Source organism: Vigna umbellata, chromosome 1, assembly GCF_029865625.1.
Source record: "Vigna umbellata cultivar VRB3 chromosome 1, Vumbellata_1.0, whole genome shotgun sequence".
NCBI lineage: Eukaryota > Viridiplantae > Streptophyta > Magnoliopsida > Fabales > Fabaceae > Vigna > Vigna umbellata.
This window is the reverse complement of record NC_142165.1, coordinates 25251107-25276241: the sequence shown is the minus strand read 5'-3', so window position 1 is coordinate 25276241 and position 25135 is coordinate 25251107. Positions and strand designations below refer to the sequence as shown.

General features: G+C 32.3%; 1 protein-coding gene and 1 long non-coding RNA gene across 2 annotated transcripts; one reads left to right on the top strand and one right to left on the bottom strand.

Annotated features, from left to right (window-relative positions):
• The first annotated feature begins 9605 nt into the window (after positions 1 to 9605).
• Positions 9606 to 11935, top strand: LOC124848423 (uncharacterized). Its single transcript, XM_047326085.2, has 2 exons — positions 9606 to 10478; positions 10599 to 11935. Exons 1-2 carry the CDS (start codon positions 9955 to 9957, stop codon positions 11320 to 11322), a joined length of 1248 nt encoding a protein of 415 aa, XP_047182041.2. The 5' UTR covers positions 9606 to 9954; the 3' UTR covers positions 11323 to 11935.
• Positions 11276 to 24983, bottom strand: LOC148204997 (uncharacterized). The gene is made up of 3 exons (XR_015782922.1): positions 24741 to 24983; positions 14057 to 14103; positions 11276 to 11416 (listed from the first exon to the last, which is right to left on the bottom strand). It is a non-coding gene; the product is annotated as an uncharacterized LOC148204997 (long non-coding RNA).
• Positions 24984 to 25135: the final 152 nt, after the last annotated feature.

Genomic DNA, 25135 nt, shown 5'->3' with positions numbered 1-25135 from the left:
CGTGAGCTGCCATCCTTCTTCTTCACCAACAATACGGGCGCTCCCCAAGGTGACACGCTTGGGCGGATGAACCTCTTGTCCATCAATTCTTCAATTTGCGTTTTAAGCTCAACCAATTCAGCAGGTGCCATTCTGTATGGTTGAACGGATATGGGAGCCGCGGTCGTTACCAAATCAATCGTGAATTCCACTTCACGAACAGGAGGTAGTCCTGGCACTTCATCCGGAAAAACGTCCGGGAATTCGTCCACAACCGTTCGTCCTTCAGTGTACCTATTGGACGAACGTTCAAAGCTCTTATTCGCACCCTCTCGGTCTTCATGCGTCATGATCAGAAAGCAACTCGCGCCCTCCATGATGTCTTCTTTCAACTGGCCGAGCGTCACCCCCAACTCTTCTTCATTTTCTTCCGGGAAAATCAACTCCTTAGCTCCACAATCTATGAGAATGCGATTGGTATTCAGCCAATCCATTCCCAGAATTACTTCTAAGTCTTTGAGAGGCAAACAGATGAGATTCACCTTGTATCTATGCCCTTCTACCTCAATAGGACATCTAACGCACACAGTAGATGTCCTGATTTCACCAGCTGCTGGGGTCGACACCACCAGATCAAACTGCATTTCGCTCTCAGCTATTCCCAACTTAGCAACGCACGCCTTCGAGATGAAGGAGTGTGTCGCCCCCGAGTCAAATAACACACAGCAAGGTATTCCATGAATTAAGCAGGTACCAGTGACGAGCGTACCTGAGCTCGCTGCTTCTGCCCCAGTGATCGCATACACACGCCCCACAGCTTGGGCTCGTCCACCTCTTCCTTGTTGATTCCTTCCAGCGTTCGGCGGCCTCACCACTGCGCGTCCGCCCATATTACACTCATTCTCCAGATGGCCGTTCCTTCTACATCGAGTGCAATATTTCCCTCCGATCAACTGAGGACATGACGACCTGAAATGGGGTCCCCCACACTGGAAACATCTAACCGGTCCCTGTTGTCCTGACTGTCCAGCAACTACCAAAGCTTGAGACCCACTATTCTGCGCTGGACGAGCGTACGGTGTCCTGTTCCGGTTCAGATTGGGCCTCGACAGAACTGGTGCCCTTGACGCTTGTTGTTTCTTATGTTGTGCTGCCTCAGCCATATTTTTCTCTAACACTTTAGCCCTCTCGACCATTGCAGGGAAAGACCGAATGCAAAGACTGGAGATCAATACCTTTAGATCGCTCCTCAACCCATTCTCAAATTTTCTACATTGCCACTCTTCACTGGTTGCCATGGTGTTGAAACGAACCAAGTGTTTAAACTTGTTCGTATATTCAGAAACTGACTTCCCTCCCTGTACCAATTGCAAAAATTCCACTTCCTTAGAAAAACGAACGCTATCCGGAAAGTACTCCTCATAGAACTTGCCTCTGAATATTTCCCAATTAATAGGACTGTGAGCGTCCGTCAATAAAGCCTTCACGCTCGCCCACCAATGGCTTGCTTCTCCAGTAAGCAAATATTCCGTGAAAGCCAAACGATTCTCATCTGGACACCTCTTGGCGTTGTAAATCCGTTCCATATCCTGCAGCCACTGGTCTGCCTCATCCGGAAGACCCTTCCCACTAAACTTGGCCGGATGGTGTTGAAGAAAACTCTCCAAACTCCACTCGGTATGATGAACGGCATTGGAAGAGGACGCTCCTGGTGTGCCCCTTGTGGCGGCGATGAGTTCCATTAATTGTCTCTGAGTGGCTTCAGAGTTCTCGCGTGCGGCCTCAAGACTTCTTAAAGCAGCTGCGTTCTGCTCCATTAGTGTAGCGTTTTGTTGTTGCAACCGTTCGATCACAGTTTCCAACAACCTGGCACTGTCGGACGTATCTGGTCCATTGGGTGGTGGAGGAGGAGGAAGTCTAGGCGCCATTTGTTCTCTGAGCCAGAGAAAAGCGAACGTTAGAAATGTTTAAGAGTTAAAAACAATAACTCACCAAACATATAATAAGCACACAGCAAAAGCACAGTGCACTCATATCCTACAGTGTCCTTTTTATAGAACAAATAATGTAACATCCCAAAATTATACAGTCAGCAACTATATAATAGAATATTAACATGTATTAATATTATATAGCAGTTTTACAATTAAGAGAGCAGTGTGCAAAAATGGTCGAACGGCCTTACATATACACACAAAAATAACGAGCGTTCACAAAAGAATAAGAACGAACGGTTTACAAAATATTGGCCGAACGTTCAACTATTTACAATCCCCAAAAGAGCGCTCGCTCACAGCCGCTCGCTACCCAAATATACTAACTGAAAACCGAACGTCTTTACCGCTCGGCCTTCACTTCCACTTCAACGAGATTCTCCTCAGCTAAGACTTCTTCTTCAAGTGTTTGCTCCAGGGAAGTATTACCTTCTGCTCACATCCACACGGATGATCATGGCAAGGACAAGACGGATACACATATACCGACAACGCAAGGAAAGTGCAAGGGTAAGCTTATTGAATTTAATTTAAGTAAAACATATATTTCATACTTATCAAATACAGCAAGTAAATTCACAAGCATGTACATACAATACATACAATAATTCCATCCAAACCCTGATGCTAGACCGACCGTCCGGACTGTATGAAACCTGTGTAGCTAAGGCGTCCGTGCACTCAGGTGGGGTAACTGGAATGCTCATCAGTAGCCACCTGAGGTTAGTCTATTCTGTCCAAGTTACAGTTATGGACTAGACCTCCTGCCATTCCCACGTATGACATACTCCTCTCTACTTGAGAACGAGCACTCACGGAATATCAGGATGAACCACCATCTAAGCTTACCACGTTCATACTTACAAATCTCAATTTTCAACCAAGAGTCGTTCCTCCCTGGAACGCTCGTTCAAAATCCATAATCATAATTTCAACTCTTATAATGTTCGCACAACTTAATTCTTCTTCTTAAATACATTTTCATTCTATGTTCCACTTGCATAAAAAGACGAACGTTCACTCCCCTTCATAACGAGGACGAACGTTAAGAGCTATACCAAGAAAGACTCCATCGAATCAGTTAAATGAACTGATTCCAGTACGATCCAAATAATACTTAGAAAAATCTAAGTTCAGTAACACTTGAACGAATCCAATGGATAGGTGAAATTTCAAGTTGTTTAGATAAATAAACTAGACAAGATTTTAATCCAGGAGACAACTGTCAGTCAATGACCGAGCACGAAAATAAGCTTTTAATAAATCTTGGACGAACGTCGCTGAGGACTTGGACGAACGTCAATAGAACTATTGGACGAACTCTATTTAGATAGTAAGGACGAACGCTATTCCAAATTTGGGACGAACACTATTACCGCTCGTTGATAATTTAGAAATGAACAAACGTTCGGTATAGGACCGAGCGTTCCTTTACCACATACTCATTTGGACGAGCGTTCAGTTATAAAATCGAACTATGCTTTGGACGGACGCTAGGTAAATGACCGAGCACTAATTAGAACGAACACTATTTAGAACGAACGTTCGGTATTAGACCGAACGCTAACTAGGACGAACGCTCAATCTAAAACCGAGAGTTCATTTGGACGAACGCTCAGTATAAGACTAAGCGCTACCTATGACGAACGCTGGAATATAAAACCGAGCGTTACTAATTACACTTCAATTTATTTCAACCGTTGGACACGCTAGGCTGAGCCGAACGCTCAAACCTAACCCTTCACTCAAAGGACGCTCGCTCTTCATCAGGATCCTTTCCGAATGAAAGAATTCTTATTCTAAGTCCTTTTCAAGGGAAACCGAACGGTATAAGACAGTTCGATGACGAGCGTACATTATCAAGCAGAGAATATGAAAATTTCCAGATTTTTCATTTTACAATAACTTTACAGTTTTCATACGATTCATAACTTATAATTTCTCTCCACCATGAATCTCATACATTACAAAATTCATATTATCATACCAAACCATACAGAAATTTAATCATACTCCGAATCATACGTTTCATTCTCAGCATACAGTTCAAACAATATTCATCATATACATCCAGTGCAACCATGCTCGTTCATGCATACTTAAACATCAAATATTTCATGCATTTCAGACATCCAGTACACTTCATTGCTTTCATACACATCAAACAAGTATTAAATTAAATTACTAAAGCTTCCCTTACCCGGATTGCGCGTTCGTTCTTTAAAAGAAAAAACCAGATCCCAGTATAACTCTTCTACCCTTTACGTTCCAACCCAAACTCCTTAAACTAAAATTTCAGCAAACCAACACGGGTTCAGAGAAAGTGCATGCAGTTCAAAACGAGGCTTACATGGGTATAAATGAAGAGCAGTTAAGGACGTGAAACTTACCCGTTTCAGAATCCAAAACTGTTCGGTTTGATGGAAAGCTCACGGTGCAGGGATGCTTCTCACGGTGCTGAAACGTGAACGGGGCAAAGGATGGTGAGTTACAGAAGAGAGAAGAAGAAAGGTTTTAGAGAGAGGATGGAGAATTTAGGAGATCAGAAATTTAGGGAAGAAGATGAAGTGTTCAGAGGAATGGGAAGAGTTTTCCAGAGAAATAAATTTCTCTTCCCACGTAGGACAATCGTCCATCAGCATACTGCCACGTGGATCCCACTATCATTTTAGAATGTTCCACAGTGACACTTGTCAGAGAGAAATCAGAGAATGTGAGTGCACATTAATGGCACAGCACGTGGAGGGGCGTGGGTGCATTAATGAGGTACAGAGGCATTAAATGGGGCGTGACAAAAAGCATACATATCCATAATTTAAAATATAAAAGAATTAAGTTATTATATTATTTATTCATTTTTCTTCTTTTTTTTTCAATTTGTTGTACAAGGGTGAGTAGATGACAAGCACGTCTTTGGATTCATGGTAATTAAACTTTATTTATAATTTTATCATAAATTATCTAATTAATTTAATTGTTGAAAAAATAATAAATGTTTTTCTATAACTAATTGTTAATAGTTTGAAAATAAAAATAATATGATAGAATGAAATGATTTTACTTTGATATAAATTGTTTTTATTTTTATTTATCCTAATAGAAAATCAGTCGGTTTATTACATGATTTTTTAATATATTAATTCTATATAATAATATTAATAATAAATTATAGCATTTAAAAATATTTAAAGTATAATTCTTTCAAAGTTTAGAAAACACGTTCAGTAAATACTTGATTGAACCAACTTATATTAGTTTTAAAAATACATTAAAATTTCAAACACAACTTAAAAAGATTGTATTAAAAATAAAATAAATTAAATAATAGAGCAATTAAATTATTCTATATTTAAATCAGAATTATGTATGTTTTTAATATTTGTCTCTTTTTCTCAAAATTCAAATAAAATTGATCTCTATACTTTAATATAATAAATAACTGGATTTCTTTTAAAATACATGTGTTATGTGTTCTAATATTTTAATCCAATCAATATATTTATTAGACACGTCACCTAAAAATTAATGTCGTTTATTCTACTAGAATAAACGTATTCCTTATTACTAAAGTTCATGGATGAATTTTATATGAATTTTGTTTGTAAGAGCTAAAAACATACTTAACTAAAAAAACATAAGAATGAATGATAACATTTAATAATACACAATCTTCCTCCATAAGATAAGAGCTTATGTTTCCATGTCTTTAGTTTTCTACCAAAATTTATTTCCAAACATCTCATCTTTATTTCCATGTCAACTACAAAATTGTGAACAAAAGAATGAGAGGGTGAATAACAAAGAGAAAATAAAAGTATAAAAAAGTGAATGAAGAGAGAAATGGAGAAGGGTAACATTGCTTGTTGGGTGAGTGAGTTGATCACTATCTAGAATGTAACATTTCAAAACCACGCATTCTTGCTAGGAAAAGGTCATAAACAGGCAAGAGCTTTCGATTTTTAAAAAAGACAAAACCCTTCTACTACTCTTTGACAATACTAAATGTTGAAAACACAACTTCTCTTTATTAAGACAAAACTTAGTAGTATGACGTTTCTTCTTGTGATGAAAACTTGGTAATGTATCTTAGATAACAAACACAATAAAAACAACCTGCATAATCCTCATCATCAATTTGAACGCCGTTATTCTTCAAATCCATAATTAACATCCAGTTATTCACTAACTATAATTTCATTACTCATTTTGTATGAGTACAATCCGTGCTTCGAATTTAAAGACAATTTTTATTAGAGATTATATAAGCTCTTAAGCTTCTTAAAGTTCATGAAGTAGACTTGGAGAATATATATATTTTTTTGTGTAATTTCTGGTTTTGGGTCTTTGTTGGATCTTGTAATTGTTTTATTTTCTATTTTGTTTCTATTAGATCTTATACACAATTCTATTTTTGTTGTGATTGAAGAATTTTTTTTAACTCCAGTTAAGAAGCTTGTTAGATGGGTCGTAGAAGTATTTGGGCGCATGAGTAACAGATTCTTAGTATATAGGTCTTTTGGTACACTTTTGTACTCCAAATTACTTATCTTATGGAATTTGAATCATTATTTTAAAGTGAAATTCTCTTTTAGTTCTTCTATTAAACTTTGGTCCTTATTTTTGAGTTTCCAATTCAAAGTAACATATTTTCCTCTACTCATTAATTTCTTTTTAATATTGTGACATCAATTAAGGTAGATTGGAGTTTCTTCATCTATAATTCCTTCTGCGTTTTTTTCTTGAAACTTGCATCAACACCTAGTCATGAAGGCTTAGAACAATTGCATTGTGATCCTTTTCCAACTCCTATTTCTCATCCTTCATGTACTGGTGATCCCCAGAAGGCCTCGACAGACGGTACTCGAGAAACATCAAGGTCAGACGGCCACGACAGGTGGATTTCCGAACATGATTAAGGTAAAACACTGATTAAGGATGATTGGGTTGTGGGTTGGGCCGTGATTAAGGCTTTGCTACTTTGAAGCCCACGACCAAAACTATAAATATAGGTCAAAGGTAAGAGGTAGACAGGTTCATTAATTACGCATTTATTATAGCGCTTAACTTATCTCGATCGGACTATCAATGACTTTGGCATCGGAGCACCTTTAGCAGGTACACCCCCGGTCGGTGCACAGGAGATTGAAAAAGGCTCGACTGGACAAAGAGAACAAAGAGAGTGTGGACTGGACGATGTCTGGAGAAAATTGTGCAGAACTTAGGTGACTCGACCCTATACCGGAACACTTCCCGTCATGGTTACATCAGGCTTGGGTTCGCTTTGCTTCAAGGAGACCTTCTTAATTAACTAAAAAAAAATGTGTATCTTCAACCGTCATAACCAAAAATCATTCAATTTAGATAACTTCTCAACCTCGTACTTTTAGAAAGTTATGATGATCAAATTTCAAGTGTATCACACCAGTTTGTTATAGAATTTATCGTACAAGTTTTGAAAAGTCGTCTATCACAAAAGCATAAACTTATAACAAAATTAATATACTATATTCACTATAGAAATCCAAAATAAAACAGATAGAAATGAACACTAAAAATAATTATGACTCAATGGAAGTATGTACAACTTCAATATGTATTACCTACATAATTCACAATAAAACAATAAAGATTATAACTTTAGTTTGATTGCTAGTTAAAAGTTTATATCAAAAATTTTAACTAAAAGAACATCACTCTATTACTAAGTAACAATACATACTTCTACAGACACTAAAGAAAACTAGAAATTTTTTGTTTTAATCTTATTTATCTGAATCAATCTTCACACTCAGAAATCTTTAAAACTAAATCTCTTGTCTATCTTTTTTCTTCTTTTAACAACATAAACGTCTTACCAACCCCATCTTTTAAATATCCTCCATAGTTCCATCACTCCGTATTGAAAGTGAGAAAAACAAAGTTAGATGTATCCCAAAAATGATGATCGTTCTGTTTGTATTTTCTCAATTTGATCATGATTTCATGGGTGCTTTCTGCTTTTTCATGTGGGTCAATCTCCCCCGCTAAACTACCCACTCTATCTCGTCTTTCATGACTTTATTCGTTAATTAATTATATTCATCTATTGTCCACTGATAATGTTTTGTCAGTTTTCAATACTGATTTTCTTTTTTATGTTTATAAGAAAAATATATGATTTGATCTATAAAAATATTGAAAGATTAATAAAAAGAAGTATGTTTATCATTTAAATATTCATGTATCATTGTTAATTATCATTGTCAATGATCAGGGTAGTCCAAAGTCGTTTTATATATTTTTTATTTATATATGTTTTGAAAGTGTAAGATATATAATTTGATGTATGGAAAAGGGTTAAAGCACATCAATTGCTTCTTATATTTTATTAATTATTTATCGTTGATAAAAATAATAATTATATTTTAAGTTCTTAAATTTAATTATTAACACAGAACACTTTAGTCCCTCAGATTAAGAAAATACAGTCCTTTAAATTTACCGTTTAGGAATTGAAAAAACACTTTAATTACTCAGATTTAGTATATAGCCTTTTTCTAAATTTGGAAAACTGAAAAATTTAAAATTTAAATGGGATTTACTTCACGTTTTATGAACTAAAAATATAAGTAAACCTATTTTTTCAATGTAAAACGTGTGGTTTAATTGAATAATATAGTTTTACCATGTTATCATTTTCAACATTTGTCCTTCGTTGTTAAGAAACTCCATCCAATGGACGAAAGACACGTCCTAGACAATGATTTCCAATACAGGTAATTATAAAATACACCCTTAACTAATTTTTTTTATTAATATGTAATAATAATAATAACAATAATAATAATAATAATAATAATAACAATATAAACTTTAAAAACTTTATCATTATTCTTTATAATAAACTATTATCTCCTTTAATTTTCATACTTTTTATTTTATCCTCAATTATTTTTTAAATTTTGAAAAAATAAAGAATAAAAGTAATTATCTAAATGATAAGAGCACACATTTCAATCCTCCTTTTCACTAGTAATACTAAGGTGAATTGTCAAGTAATTATATTTTAAAAACTAACTGTCAAAATATAATTTTTTTAATCATTAATATAAAAAAAGCTCAGCCATGCTAAAAGGACCAAAATCAGTGATTATCCAAAGAGAACATAACTAAAAGTAATCACTGTTAATATGGTATAGATAAGATCGTACAAACTATTATTTTTATTTTGACAACCATCATAAAAAAATTGAACATAGTGCGATATCACGTGGATGTTAGTATTAACACAGATAGATTGTAATTCGACAGTTATTTGAAAAATTATTTTCAGAATAATTTAGAAAAAAAAATTGAATATGTTTACAAATTTTAATAATATATCAAAGTGCCAAACACACAAGAGAATATAAAGTGAGAATATAAAGTGAGAATAAGGACAAAAAGAAAGTAATAATAGTAAAAGTAAACGTAAAATATAACATGAAATAATACAAAATGTTACTATATATAACAAAAGAGAGAGATGAAACAATAAAGTCACAGAAGAAATAATTACATACTTTGATCATAGTCTCTACAGCTATTTTTTTTACCAATCATTGCTCAATAATTAAAAAAGTGATTTAACATTTAAACTTAAACGTGCTCAAACCTTTAATTTTTTTCACACGCACGTGCTCACTTATAAACCCTCAGTTTATTTTTTTTTTCTTTTTGTTAAGTGAAATCAAGAACTAAAAATGAATTAAAATTACAAAAAAAAAAAAATCACTGGCGGGTAATGATAGTTGCATGGTGTAGTGTTGGTTCCTACCAGAGAGATTTAAATATGTTTTTTAGAAACAAAAAGAGAGAGACAGAGAAACAGAATTATTAAAGGCACACAGTAAAAGACAAAAGGTTTAGTTGTCAAGTAAGAGAATAGAGATCTCCATCCATTCGTGGATCTCACTGGCGCCTGAGGCGCGTGTGCATTTGGGGTTTCTCAAAAAATAGAAAGATGATAGCTTGGAGAGACAGTTATATAGGCACCCTTTCCACGATCACTTCCTTCCTAAACCCAAACACAAACCCACTCAACACCACTATATATTTTTTCATTCCACTTCATTCCCTCAACCACAACAACATGAGAAACCCTTCATCAACATCAACAACCAAGAACAAGAAGACTGGTGGTGGTAGTAATAGCACTACCACCAGCTACAATAGCAACAACAGCAACAACAATAACATTAGTAGCAGCAATAATAATGGTTCCAACACCAACACTCCATGCTGCAGTAAAGTTGGCTTGAAGAGAGGACCATGGACACCAGAAGAAGATGAGGTGTTAGCCAATTACATCAAGAAAGAAGGAGAAGGGCGTTGGAGAACGCTCCCCAAGCGTGCTGGCCTTCTCCGGTGCGGCAAAAGCTGCCGTCTCCGCTGGATGAACTACCTCCGCCCCTCCGTCAAACGCGGCCACATCGCCCCTGACGAGGAAGATCTCATCCTCCGCCTCCACCGCCTCCTCGGCAACCGGTAATATACATATTGTTTACATTCAGGGTTTAGGGTTTCTTCTTGTCAAAAACAGAATTAGGGTTCGTGTTATTTCTTCTCTTTTCTAGCTAGGGTTTGATTTCTTGTCTTGTGTATTAGGTGGTCTTTGATTGCTGGGAGGATTCCTGGAAGAACAGATAATGAAATAAAGAACTATTGGAACACCCATCTAAGTAAAAAGCTCATTAGCCAAGGGATTGATCCCAGAACTCACAAACCTCTCAACCCACCGTCCATGAATATCAATATTCCTTCTTCTTCTACTCCTTCTACTACTTTTACCGTCACTCCACCCTCTGTGCCTCCTCCAATGATCATCACCGGCCACAACCCTTGTCATGATCTCACTCTTGTTAATCAAGGAATTCATGCGATTCATCATTTGGGTCAACACCTCCAACCTCCCGTTTCAAACCCCTTTGATAATAACAACATTAGCAATCAAGTGGCTGCTGTCACAGATGATGTTTCTGCAATGGGGTTCATGGACAGTGAGGATTGCAACGATGATATCAACATCAATTATTACTCAGATGATGTTTTTTCTTCCTTCCTCAACTCCTTGATCAACGAGGATGCTTTTGCGTCCCAGCAGCACCACGTGCAAACAGAGCTCCCCAGTGAGCGTTGCATTCCACTGCCGTGTGATGATCGTGTGGATGATCCTCTGGTTTCAATGACAACTGCTTCCACATCGCAGGGTTACGATGATGACCTTGGGGTTCTCTGGGAATCGCCTCTCGTGCCTTCTACTACTTTCGCCCATCACGTTAACGATCCCATCATCAAGATGGCTCATGATCACCATCACCACAATCAATAGTATCTACCACTCTTCTTATCTGTTAACTGCTTCATCAAATACCAAGTGTCCGAGAATACTGTGATTTTTATGTATACATGTTTTGTTTTGTATCCTGTGAAAAGATATGAAGAGAAGGACATTAGAGGAGTCATCAAGAGGGATCTCACAGTGAACAATACCTTTTGAAGCTTTGGCTTTAATGGAGCTGAAAGACAACTAATGATCCATATAACAGATCTTACATAGTGAGATAAGATTTTATTGTTGTTGTGTTATTCATGGTTCCACATATGTGTAGTTGCTTTTGTTGTATGATACTTTTAGTCATGGACTTGTTGAGTTTGGCGTGTTCAATTCCATGACATGCATATTGCTTCTAGCTTGCTATGCAAAACACAACAGGTTTATTACTGTACTATGATTTGTGTTTTAAATCATAGTACCGTTTTACTTTAATGGTTTGTGTAAGCTAAGTGGAATCAAGATGTATTATGTGTGGTTTCTTCGCTTGATTAAATTAAACTTCTTTCTTCATCACTTAAAAGATATTCATGATCAATTTTGATGCTCTCAGAATGAAAAGAAAAAAAGAGAGTTTGTTTTCTTGTAACAATGAGTTTGAATAAGACAATTTAAGATATACTCTATAAATAATGTAATAATAGATATACATTACATGTATAAAATTTCTCAAATAAATTCTTTATTTTTCTAATTTGAGTATAAGTTCATTTTAATTTATATAAAAAAATTTTTTTATAGATTTTTATGAAAAAATTCAAACAACTGGGCCTGTCGTTCCCACGTATATGGAAACATAACCACATGTGAATGAAGAATTATATGTGTTTGTTCCTGAACTTTGTAGGGAATGTCAAAGGATATTTTCTTGTTTTTTATACTGTCATCATTAAAGAGGTCAAATCAGCCTGCACAAAGTTTAAGAATATAAATTATCCCTTAAGAATTTACCCCTTTTTTACGGCAAGAAGAATTTACTTGAGGAAAATCAAATTTTACACTAAACATATCACTAAAAAAATTATTTTTAGAAATAATTTAATCATTAAAAAAAATTAAACTCTTATATTTGTAAAGTAAAAAGGAAATTAAAAAGAAAAATAATAAACATAAAGTGGCTGTAAAAATTGATTAGATGTCTAATAGTATACTTTACGTTAACCACAAGCAAATAGTGTATTTTATATACATATACTACGTTGGCATATATAAAAGAAAATTCATATATATTACGAGACTTTTATGTAAGCCATACAATCCGGTGGCCATTAAAAAACCTTTTATCTAATAATTATCCGATTAAAATATAAATTTTATAAATTACATTACAAACTCGCCATCTGAAGAAAATGTTAAGGCAAATCACAGAATCCATAAAGCTTTTTATTTTCTGGTGAGACCATAAATATGTTACAAAATTCAATCACATCTAAGACCACAAATAACTTTGTACATTGTTTCAGGACAGATGAAAAGAAGGTGAATGAAAATATAAGGTGAGCTATGATTTCATCCTTTTTGAAACGTATTTTCCAACACTATATTTTTTTTTCTCATGTTAATTGCCTTTTGTTTGTATTTTATCAAACAACATATTCTATGCATAATATAATACATCAATGTGCATGAATGCCCATAAACAACTTAAAAAAGATAGTGTTCTTAACTGAAAGAATGGTATTTTAGAGAAATTGAGTTTATCCTCACGAGAGATGAAGGCCAAGCTTGCTGGAAAAGATTGAATAAAGATCCACATTGGAAAAAGATAAAGTAGAAAATCATGATTCTTCAACTCTTAAGTGAATAAAAGTTTTATGATATCAATGTATCAATGTGATGAGTGAAAAAAAAATGAGTAAGCATTTCTAGTGAAAAAATATATTTATTGACTTTTAGACCACTAGAATAAATGCTTAATAATCAAAAGATATAATTAATTCTATAAGTATTTGAATAATATACATATAATTTGTTTATAAATAAATATAACCATTTTGTTATCGACAAAAGGATGTGTAATATAAATATAAGCAAGATGTTCCAACCCATATATAATGAAAAGTAAAAAACAAAAACAAACTACTTAAAAAAGACTATAAGATTCTCATACTATATACTTTCTACTACAAGCTATAAACCCAGTCACACACAAATAAAATTCATAAAAACTAACCTAATATAAGTAACCACACTTATAAGGGTTTGTTTTAATATGCTCAATAATCATAATTTACTAGTTGAAATTAAGGAAGGTATATATTTCTTTAATTTTTCAAAGTGCATTTTAAAAACAAACTCATAATAGAACTCTGAACTCCACCCAAAGTAGATCATATACGTCAAATATATATAATAATAAATTAATTTAAAGAAATTAGGAGCCCCTCTTCATTAACCAGAGTATTCACAAGTAATTAGTATTATATATTATAATAGATTTTTTCCTCTTTTGTGGAAAAAAAAAGTATTGAAAACGTGTAGGAGTGATACATCAAAACAACTTGTATTTAACACATCACATGTACACTAATTGGATTAAAAAAACATAATTTCTCTTCAGAAACTTAAAAAAATGCTTTATTATCCAAGTGTGATATATAAGGTGAAATAAGCTAACCATATTAAAATTCTCATGCCTTAAAAGACATCCTTTGAAATAAACTAATTTACCGAAAACCATTTAAGCATGCATATTCGGACCAAATCTCTATTCTGATAAAATGAGACTTACACAATGCCAGCCATGCATGAACTGCTACCCATGTCATGATGTCAGACCTGAAATTTCAAGGTGAAAAACTGATGAAATGCATTGATCATGGCTTACATAAATAAACACATATGAAGAGTTTTACTCAGATGAAAGTATATATATCTCTTTCACCAAATAGTTGGAAATGGCAAAACCAGAATTCACTAGTGCAAAACATAAATCCAAAATTGAAAAAGTAACCCCAGAATTACATAGATAGAGCTTATACTATAAATTTGAAGGTTATCTTCATAACTATCTAAAATGTATAGCAGATATGTATGTCCAAGTATTTCAGAGAAGTAGAAGTGAGGATAAATGAAAATGTAACAACTGTAAATAGAAATTAACATTCACGCAAAGATTCAACTTGAGTCAAACCCAAACCCACATTAATAATAAACATCACCTTTAATTTCAAATCTTAAGATAATAAATTTGTAGATTTTCTTTTTTATGTGTTATTCAATTTTATCATTTTTTATTTAATATAAGATATAAACTCAAACTTAAATTCCTAAATATTATTAAGTGATTCTCATAATTTATTCCAGGTTTCGAAAGAACAAGAGAAATTCATCAAGTACATGCTCTAAATAACTGAAATCAACATCAGCATGGTGAAATATTATAGTGATATTTCTTTTTCAATCTGTTTTCTAGTATATATTATTAATTTATTGTTTTCTTTTATATTCACTCTCGTGGTTGTTCTCTCGCACGGGGTTTATATTAATTTTAACTTTTATTGTTTTTTATATCTATCTTTGTTTAAGAAAATGAAACTAAAAGAGTTAAAAATGTGTACAGTTTAAGGTTTAGGGTCATATTCATATCACTTACAGAGATAAGAAATGCATTGCACACTTTATGCTTACATAACAAAATTCACCACACAAAAAATGTGACATGGATCAATACATGAAGCATTTCAAATTCCGCAATATATATTGTTTGACAACAAATTTATTATGTGAATTTCACTTATTTGTGTAATTAATGCAATCAACAACAATTTATAGATTCATATTCTTCACCGTTAAAACTGACAAAATTGGATAAAAACGGCTAAAACATTAATTATTCATAAAACTGGAATGACTAATACATTAACTATGCATAAGAATGACTAATGCATTAACTATTCATAAGATTTCAACAAATACATTTAAGTTTATTCTAACCCCAACAAAACTCGTCCATAAAATTAAATGTTTATATCCTTCATCCCAATCTTGTATCCTTCATCCCAACTTTCCATGTGTAGTAACTCTTCCTCACTTTCTTGTTTTTGGGTGAATTGAAAATACACATAGTGCCCGAGTTACTAATCAACTTAAGATCGGTACCCAAGTTGTCAAGCTCGATATGAACGATTCCTCAGTTTAGACCAATGTTTGACCTTCTCATCATCATCAATGATGCCTCTTTTTTTTCAACATCCTATGAAAAAGTTGGTTATTTCTTCTGTTCCATTCTCATATCAATAATTCTTAGCTAAATGTTGCTTGAGTAGCAAAAGTACTCAACATTTGAGTTGTTCGACCAACCTACTCTCCATGGTCTTCGTATCAATTTTTTTGGTTGAACTATTCTTTCTCTTCTTCACACTAGTGCAAAAAAGATATTTAACGTCTATTATTTTGGTTTTTTAACGTCAGATTCAGACCCGACGTCTTTGTGGGTAACATTAATCAGACGTCGAACTCCACGGGTCCAACGTCTTTATAGACGTCAGACATGCATTAACCGACGTCTAAGGGCTCTATAGACGTCGGACATGGCATTAACCAACGTCTATTGCAGCTCGTGTCTTTGGGTAGCGTAATAGCACTTTCTTCCTTTGCTAGTTTCGTCATAGAAAATGTTGCGTCTTTTGGACCTCTTATGGCATTTCAACCGAAAACCGAATCTGGGTCCTTGCCTAGTTCCATTCCAACCGGCAATGAAAACGAATACGGTGACTTGAGAACTAGGTAAGGACCCAGGTTCAGTTTTGGGTTGAAACGCTATAAGACATCCAAAAGACGCAAGTTTTTCTTACGAGGAAACTAGCAAAGAGAGAATGTGCTACTACGTTACCAAAAGACACGAGAAAAATTACACCAAAACACAACAAAACAACTCACTTTAATCGGTTCAAATGGAAGATAATCAATCAAAGACTAATGTAATCGGAGTAAAAGTATGTTTAAACGGTTCAAAAGAGACAAAAACGCACCTGGAAATACAATGCCACAGAGAGAAAAGGCGAGAAGGAAGACAATGAAGTACGCGTAACCGCGGGTTCGATTTCTAATTTAATAGGAAACAAGACGTCAGACACCTAGGGAACCGACGTCTATTCTCGCCTAGACGTCAGGGCCCTTACTAATATGACGTCCAAAACAACTTTTCACCTACCATGTCAGGCTATTTAGACGTCGGATGGTGGGATCCGACGTCTATATGGTAGAAAAAAAGAACTTTTCAACTACCTGTCAGACATATACACGTCTGTTAAGAGGGGCACCGACGTCTATAATCGTATATAGACGTCAGGGTGGCGGGATCAAACGTCTATAAGACAGAAAAAAAGAAATTTTCATCTACCTATCAGACATATAGACGTCTGTTAGAAGGGGCCCCGATGTCTATAATATTATAGACGTCGAGGTCCCTCCTAACAAACGTTTATATGCCCAACTTATTTATGAAAATGTCACCAGTCAATAATTTACGTTGGTTATTTTGTGATCCGACGTCTACAGGGTGACGTTAAAGGCCAATTATGCACTAGTGTCATGTCCTCGACTTCTACCCCTAAAACCACTTCCTCTACCTCCTCAGTCACGTCCTTTACCTAAAGTGCTCTAAGCTTTCTTGTCTTTAATTGACATCTTTATTTGGAGTAACTAAGTGGCTTCAACTTCTTTCACTTCTCGTGTCTCTTCAACCGAGAGCATTAATAGGACCTTTGACTCGTTAATCACACACAACACATTCTTAAAGTCATTAGTCAACGATCTCAAAATCTTCTCCACAACTCAGCTAATAAATAACATTTCTCCATTTATAATGAGTTGGTTCGCAATGATTTCTGCCTGAGTTATGTACTCGACTACTCCTTCAGTCTCTTTCATCTTCATGCACTCCAACTCGCACTTAAGTGTTTAAAGTCGAACCTACTTCATTTGGTCATCCCCTTTATATGACTTCTCCAATATATCTCATGCTTTTTTGAAGATTTGGCACTTGCAATCTTCTCGAAGTCGGACTCATCAACAACTCGGTACAATATGTACAAGACTGTCTTATCCTTGGTGTGCACTACTTTCAACGCATTATTCTGGGCATTGGTAAAACCAGCGGTGCTTTCTGGTTCTACAAAACTATCCTTAACGACCTCCCAACTATCTTGGACACCAAGAAGAGTCTTCGTCTAGAGACTCCAATTATCATAGTTGACATCTTTTGTCAAACAAGAAAGGAGCACATTATTTGTAAGGTTGACCATCTCACTTAAACTTCTCAAACACTTAGACACTCAAACTCTGATACCAATTTGTAGATAAAGTATTTACTTTATGAATAAACCTATTCACCTATGTGTTGTTGTGTTATTCATACAATCAACCTCATAATTTATAGACTCACATATTCTAATCGTTGTAGTCAAAACAAACAATTACAACTAATACATTAACTACACATAAGACTCTAACTACTAATTCATTAACTATTCATAAAACTTCAATGACTAATACATTAATTACCCAAGATTTCAATAGCTAATACATTAAATACCCATAAGACTTAGACTAATACATTTAAGTTTATTTTAAATGCAACGTATATATATAAGCCATACATGCGGTCCAGAATGAAATTAAATGTCAGTACATGCAATAAAAGCTACCGGAAATTATGAACTTGTCAAATTAACTAACAAGCTTGATCAACGTCTTGAATCACGAAATGAGTAAAGAAAATATAGTGTTAAAAACTATAGAAAACACTTGAATTGAATATAGAAGAATATCTTGAGAAATTATAGATTGCGATGGATAACCTATAGATACTATTTATTGAATGAAGGATAGTGAAATAGCTTAGATATGTTATTTATTTGCTACAATAAGCAAGCCTAGAAGTTAGCATAGAAATCAGTATCATTAATAGATGACAAGAAAATATAGCCCAGTCATGATCTTTAATTGAGACACAGAATAAGAGAAACCAATTGAAGTACAAATATAATAGTTAAATATCATATAACGAAAGAGAAATAATAAGTATTAATGAACTGTATGAATTAATTAAGATTTATCTTACTCTACAGACATACAATTTTAATCTTTTTTATCTCACAAATATTATTTTTTTAATCCTTTTTACTTTACCATATAACATTTAAAATAGCTTATACAAATAGATTGACAAATATTTGGACGTTCAAGATGGTGTCTCGAACTACTTCACGTAATCCACCGAATCATTTCCAAAATTCCACTATGTGTAAATTATTGAAATTAAAATATTTGTTTAAAAGATGCAAATATGTAAAAGAGTTGTTATAATAAATATTTAAAAAAAATTTATTAATAATTTTAATTTAGTGATTTAATATGTAAAAGTAGTATTATTCTTAATTTATCTAACTAAATATAATAATTATATAATTTAATTTTTAATAAATATTAACATGATTAATTTCTTTAAATATATATACATACTAAAACAATAAAATTAAAAATTAGCGGGTCCACAAATCAAAGACTCATAGCTAACTATGGCGAGCCTCTTTGGCTTGTTTTTAATTTGAGTTAATGTGTAAATTAAATTTATTTAGTTACAAGGATCAGGTGAATGATTTAATTTTTTCTAAAATATAACATAAAATTGATTTTTCACAATTTGTTTTCAATTTCAAGCAATTTTTTATTTTTTATTTGACTTGTGAATAATATATTTTAACCTCTTTAAAAGGAGATGTTAGTTCTAAAAATGAGTTTTGAATAGAGCCAATAAAACATTTAGGGAACCGTTTTCACAAATAATTATATTATAAACAATTAGAGGGTTGTCACGTAATTTTAAAAACGAGCTCATAATATTTTTACAAGCATCTAACATAGGGAGATATGAGTAATGGAAAATGATGATGAGTGTTTTGTTTATTAAAATTGTTGTTACAATTAGTTATATTGTCAATTTTACCTTATTATATAAAGTTACTTCTAGTTATCCTCTAATCTCTTTTTAAGATTAAAAACAAGCACATAAACTACTTATAGTTAAATATACAAAGTTATAGCTATACAACAAAAGTTAACAAGAAGAGATATATACAACTAATCACTCCTTATTATAAGGCTAACTACAAATAACATACTTTTATTTATCAAACAAATAAGCTATTTTTATAAACACTTAGAACCTTATGAACTTTTTCATGTAGTCTTTAAATAGTACATGTATATTTGATTATTTATGCATTAGATCATTAACTCACTCACTTGTTATTTTTTACATAGGAAAATTTCCTATTATGGATGTCCTAAATTGAATTGTTGTAGTTTATGTGCTTTCACTTGTCCTATGTTTGAGTCTTTTCATAACATAATATTATATTGATATATTTTGTTATTAAACTCAAATTGTTGTATGAAAGACAAGTTTTTCTTTAATTAATCTCTATTGTTTCAAGTACACCAAATTGAACACACAAACTTAAATGGATCTTCATCTATGTCATAATTAATTTTGGAATGTGTTTTGATCAACTTGTTATTTTAGACAATTTTCACATTTAGTCAATTTGTCTTTATTATGTTTGTGTATAAGACTATTTGTTCTTGGCACCTAACATCTTGTCTTTCTAAGGAATACTCCATATATTCTTCTATGTACTGTTTTGTTCTTTTATGATCTTATTTATATTGTGTATATTATTCATATGAATCTTGCCTTCAAGGTTTCGCCTACTTTTTAAACACATCTAGCATTTTGTGCATTCTTCGCCTAGATCTTTAATAGGTGTTGTCTAGTGTTGGTCATCATCTTAAGATAATAGTCATCTGATTTGTCGATGTTAGATTATGGATGCTCCTTGAATGGAGTAGTTTACCACATTTGATGACATAAAAGGTATTTGATAGACAATTTCTTCTAAGAAGGTTGACATTGGTTTTTTGCATATAAGAATACATGATGACATTATTTGTACATTGATTAAAGCTAGGTATATTTCAAAGCTAAAGAAAAACCTTATATCAGTTGGAGTCTTAAGTATGAATGGTTATAAATGTTGTTTGGAGAGATATTCAACATGAGGAAGAAGTAAAGTTATGGTGAGGCTAGGATCAAAGGAAGGAAATTTGTATTTTATTCGATGTTTTAACATTTGTCCTGTTTGATGACGCCTTATTTGGCAGTGCAATTTGATACATGTGTCATAGACACATGACTACTAGAGGGTTGGACATCTTGTCCAAATGGAAGGTAGTGGGTAGTCATAAGGTAGGAACTTTTCCATTTATGAACATGTGTATTTGGGAAGCAACAAAGGTGGAGTTATCCTAGGATTGCATAAAACAAAGATCATGTTAGACTATGTTGATATAAATTGTTGGGATCATCTAAATTTTCATCTTTGAGAGGTACAATATACCTTTTTTGAGTAATTCATTATCAATAGCCCATATGAGTATTCGTGATGAAATAATAATCAAAAGTCTTCAATAAGTTTAAGAATTGGATCCTCCTAATGTTTAACCAAATAAAAAAAACATTCAAATATACGAGGATAGACAACAATTTAAAATTTACCTCAAATTAGTTCAACAACTAGTAGAATTTAAATATAAAACTAAGTAAAAAAACACTTAAAAAAAATAAACGAACTCTTGAGCATTTATGAAAAACAAATACATTGTTTAAAACAACATTTCTAAGACATACTATATTTTTATTTATAGAAAAAAATTATAAAATTGTAATATAAAATTGCTAAATAAGAAGTAAGATAATGAAGATAGGATATATGAAAATGTAGATTAATACAATGCCCAAAACATGAGGGATGTGCCAATACATGCTATAGAAGGTGTCTACAATGCTGCTAAAGCTCTAAGATAGGAGGGATAATGATAACAAATGATAAAGAAGTATGTTTTTGTCTTGATATCAAATTTTGACAGATGAATTTAAGTAAGAATTATAGAGTGATAAAGGGAGTATATGATTGCTAAAGTGGTTCAGATTTGGTTTCAGCTTTTAATGAAAAACATGTAGGATAAAAAAATGGAGATTTTTCAATGAGTTTCATCCCTTAGAGTATAATCCAATAAATTTCATTAAAAATATAACATTCCATCTTTTCAAAATAGATCACAAAATTAACTAATAGTTATTGAGTCAAGTATACTATAAACTATTCAAATGGTTCAAGCTTTGTGGCACCAAAAATATGAAACTTTATCCAAAATTTCAAGTCCTCAAATTAATAATGTTTGGAACTTAGAAACGTGAACTTAGTCTTGAACTGGCTAAACTTGTTTTTTACACCCTATTACATTTCTTCATCCACCCCCATAAAAAACCTACTTTTTCCGTGATAGGGAGGGGTGATTGCTGTTCGAAAAAACAAATCCGAAATGTTTCAGAAAATAAATTCCACAAGTGTTAGGGTGCAGAAAGAAAAACAGTGGGTTGCATGAAGCAATTCCCCTTGTTTTTTGTGTTAGTAAATGCTTTATAACTTTAAATAGTAAATTAATCATTTTTTCTTAAATTTTATTTTTTATTAATTCAAATCTTATTTGTATTTTTACTTTATAACATAGTTAATATGATTCTTATAGGTTAATTTAAAATTTAACTTGATCTTGGACAAAATCATGCTAAATTTTTACCGGTATTTTATATTATATGAATCAATGTTTTTACTTGTTTAATTTTAAGAAATAAATTTTCATCATTCAGCCAATATTTAGTTAAACTGTAACTTCTTTTTTTTCACTTCAATAATCTGTTCAATTTTAAAATATTAGGCATGATTTATTTTTGACTTGAAGAAATGTAAAACGATCCAAGGTGATTTACTAACTCAGCCCAACGTTGAACCATTTGCTATTAGATTTGGGTAATATTTAAGATTGTATTATTGCATGCGCGCTAATATACTATATTTTAACCTATAGATTTTTTTAAAATATATATATATATATATATATATATATATATATATATATATATATATATATATATATATATATATATATATATATACACACACACACACACGTTTTTTGTCACTTTAAAATTTTCAAAACATCGATTCTAGACTTTCTAAAATAATTGTTTACTTTTAATTTTTCCAATTCGGAAATACACTACTTTTAGTTTTCACAATTTGTATATTTGAAAATTAAAATGATGAGAAACAAACAAATGTGTTTAAATGATTAAATTCAAACCTAAAAGGAAAAAAAATATAATTCACTAAAGAAAATCTTATAAACATAAATGAACAAGTTCTAAGTAACATTCTAATAGTGTTGTATAATGTACAATCTGAAATTTTTGTAAGTTGAATTAGAATAAAACCAACTTAAAAATAGATTTCAATATTATTTTAATGATTTTAATGAAACTTTGTTAAGTTGTACATTTGAGATGTCTAATCTCAAAATAAGAAGAAAAAAGTCTATGGAAAAAATACATCAATTAGAAATAAAATTAAACTATAGTATATATAATTTCAGTGTAAATCTTTATTTTCAAAAAAGTTCTTTAGGATTATACTATGAATCACATCATGCATAATTGTTTTGGTGTGTTACACTATATAAGTTTAGGAAACGTGTTTTGAAAGAGTATTTAATGACGTAATAAAACCAATTTCAAAAGAAATATTCTAAAATATAACACATACTCCATAATGATAATCCAGAATAATAAAGATTATGGTGCTTGTTAATTGAAAAAATAATTATATTATGTTCTATAATATTTTCAGGAATATAATGAATTGCACGTATCCATGTTTTAAAATGAGTTAAATAAATTTTTAGCGTCTAACTCATAATAAATTTGGTATTTTTGAAATATTGTCAGTGTTTCTATTTATTTAAAGTTTAATCAATATGTAAATATGATCTTAATAGTAACTTTATTATTTTTAAATTAATGGTGGCATGGTCATTAGGTCATAGTATTTAAATTAAGTGTATTGAGAATAGAATCTTCCCACATTTCTAACCTTAGTATGTCAAAAACTAATATCCCTATAGGTAGGTATATGAGTTTAACAAAAATAATAAAGTAATTTAACCACGTTAACTTAACTAAGGAATTGTTATTGTATTTAATTTGAATCATTCCTTCAAAATTAAATTGTGTTAAAAAAGAACCAAAGAAACATATGTTAAATGTCTTCTTTCACCTCGAACCTGGTTATTATACAATCAAATAATAGCTCCACAAGTTTGCATTTGTACGTCTCTTTTGAAATTTTGTGAATCATTAATTGAAACTTAAATGATTAGTAAAAAAGCAACAATTCAATAAAAAAAATAAAGGTGAGAGGATAAATTATTAGTATCTATTTTGAATGCATGTCAGAAACGTTATATATATATATATAATATATATATATATACATATGTATATGTATACATATACATATGTATATGTATATATATATATATATTTAATATTACTTAATGAAATTTATCCATTTACCTTCCTTAGAGCAATTATAAAGTCTGGACATTTTACAAATATGGAAGGCGACAAAAACTTTTACCAACATAATGATTTTGAACTCAACTCAGAGTAATCAATCTACCAGTCTTTGCAACTCATATTTTCCAAACTGTGTTGACCGTTTGATTGATTTTTTTTTTCTTTCATGTGCAAATCGTACTGTGTCTTTTTATGTTTTGTTTAAAAAAACGTAATGGAGTACACATCACTATATAGTACAGGTCATTTTTACGGCAGAAAGAAAACCTTTATTTTGTGTTTATTTTTGTACTTGAAATGTTTATTTCACAAAGCACTCTCCCACTGCACAAAATTTCCCTTCTTGGGAAACAAAATCTGTAGCACCAGCATTACTTCTTTTTACATGTACATATCTTGAAAAAAACAAAAAATATTTTTCTTTAGAAGAAAATGTGGGAAAATTCTGCACTCATATTTTCCTTTGCACTTATATGCAAGTAGTTGCATGGTTTGTGTAACCTATTGATAGAGTATAATACTCAAGAATGAGTATTGACTTACTTTATCCACCAGAAACTGATACACTAACTCGTTTTTAAAATTAGAAATATTCATGTATATTTAGCCATCAAACAATAAAAGGGACACAAAATGAATGTTTAAGTATTTCATCCCAGAAACAAGCTTTGATCAACTCAAGGTGTTGTATATTAAACTAACAGGGCCTACGAAAACTGCACTTAAATCATAAAAATGAAAAATAACCAAGCAATGTGAAATTATTCACCTAGCATATTCTTATTGTATTTATGCACGAAAAGGGGAAACAAGTAATGATGAGGATAAATAATAACCCAGACCAAACTGAAGGAATGGCACTAGAAATTAAAAAGCACAAGCACATGCAAACAGCATTTCAATTCATGGTGCATATTGAATGGCAGGGACTCACCGGAAAACTTGCGACGAAGAAAGCTGCATACTCCAAAGAGAACAAGCTGAACAACGCACACTTTCTTGCATTCGAGAGCAACCCAGCTTCTCTACTCTCCCAGCTAACTCAACTTGGATTTTTCCTTTTAAAACCGAAACTCTGGATCAACCAGTCACGAAGTGGAAAAGGGAAAGTTGATAAATGGTGGGTTGCTAGTGATATGTAAATATGTTGTGACATGTTAGGTCGCAGCAGGTGGAATAACAGAAAATCTATGGCTATGGCTAGTTAGATGCTTGCATTGGGATTTGACTGTTAGATTTGAGTCCAGAACAAAGAATGAAGGATTCATTGACCAAAGTCCAATACTAACCAAACGTTCTTCGCGCCACCCAAACCAACTTTCCTTTCAG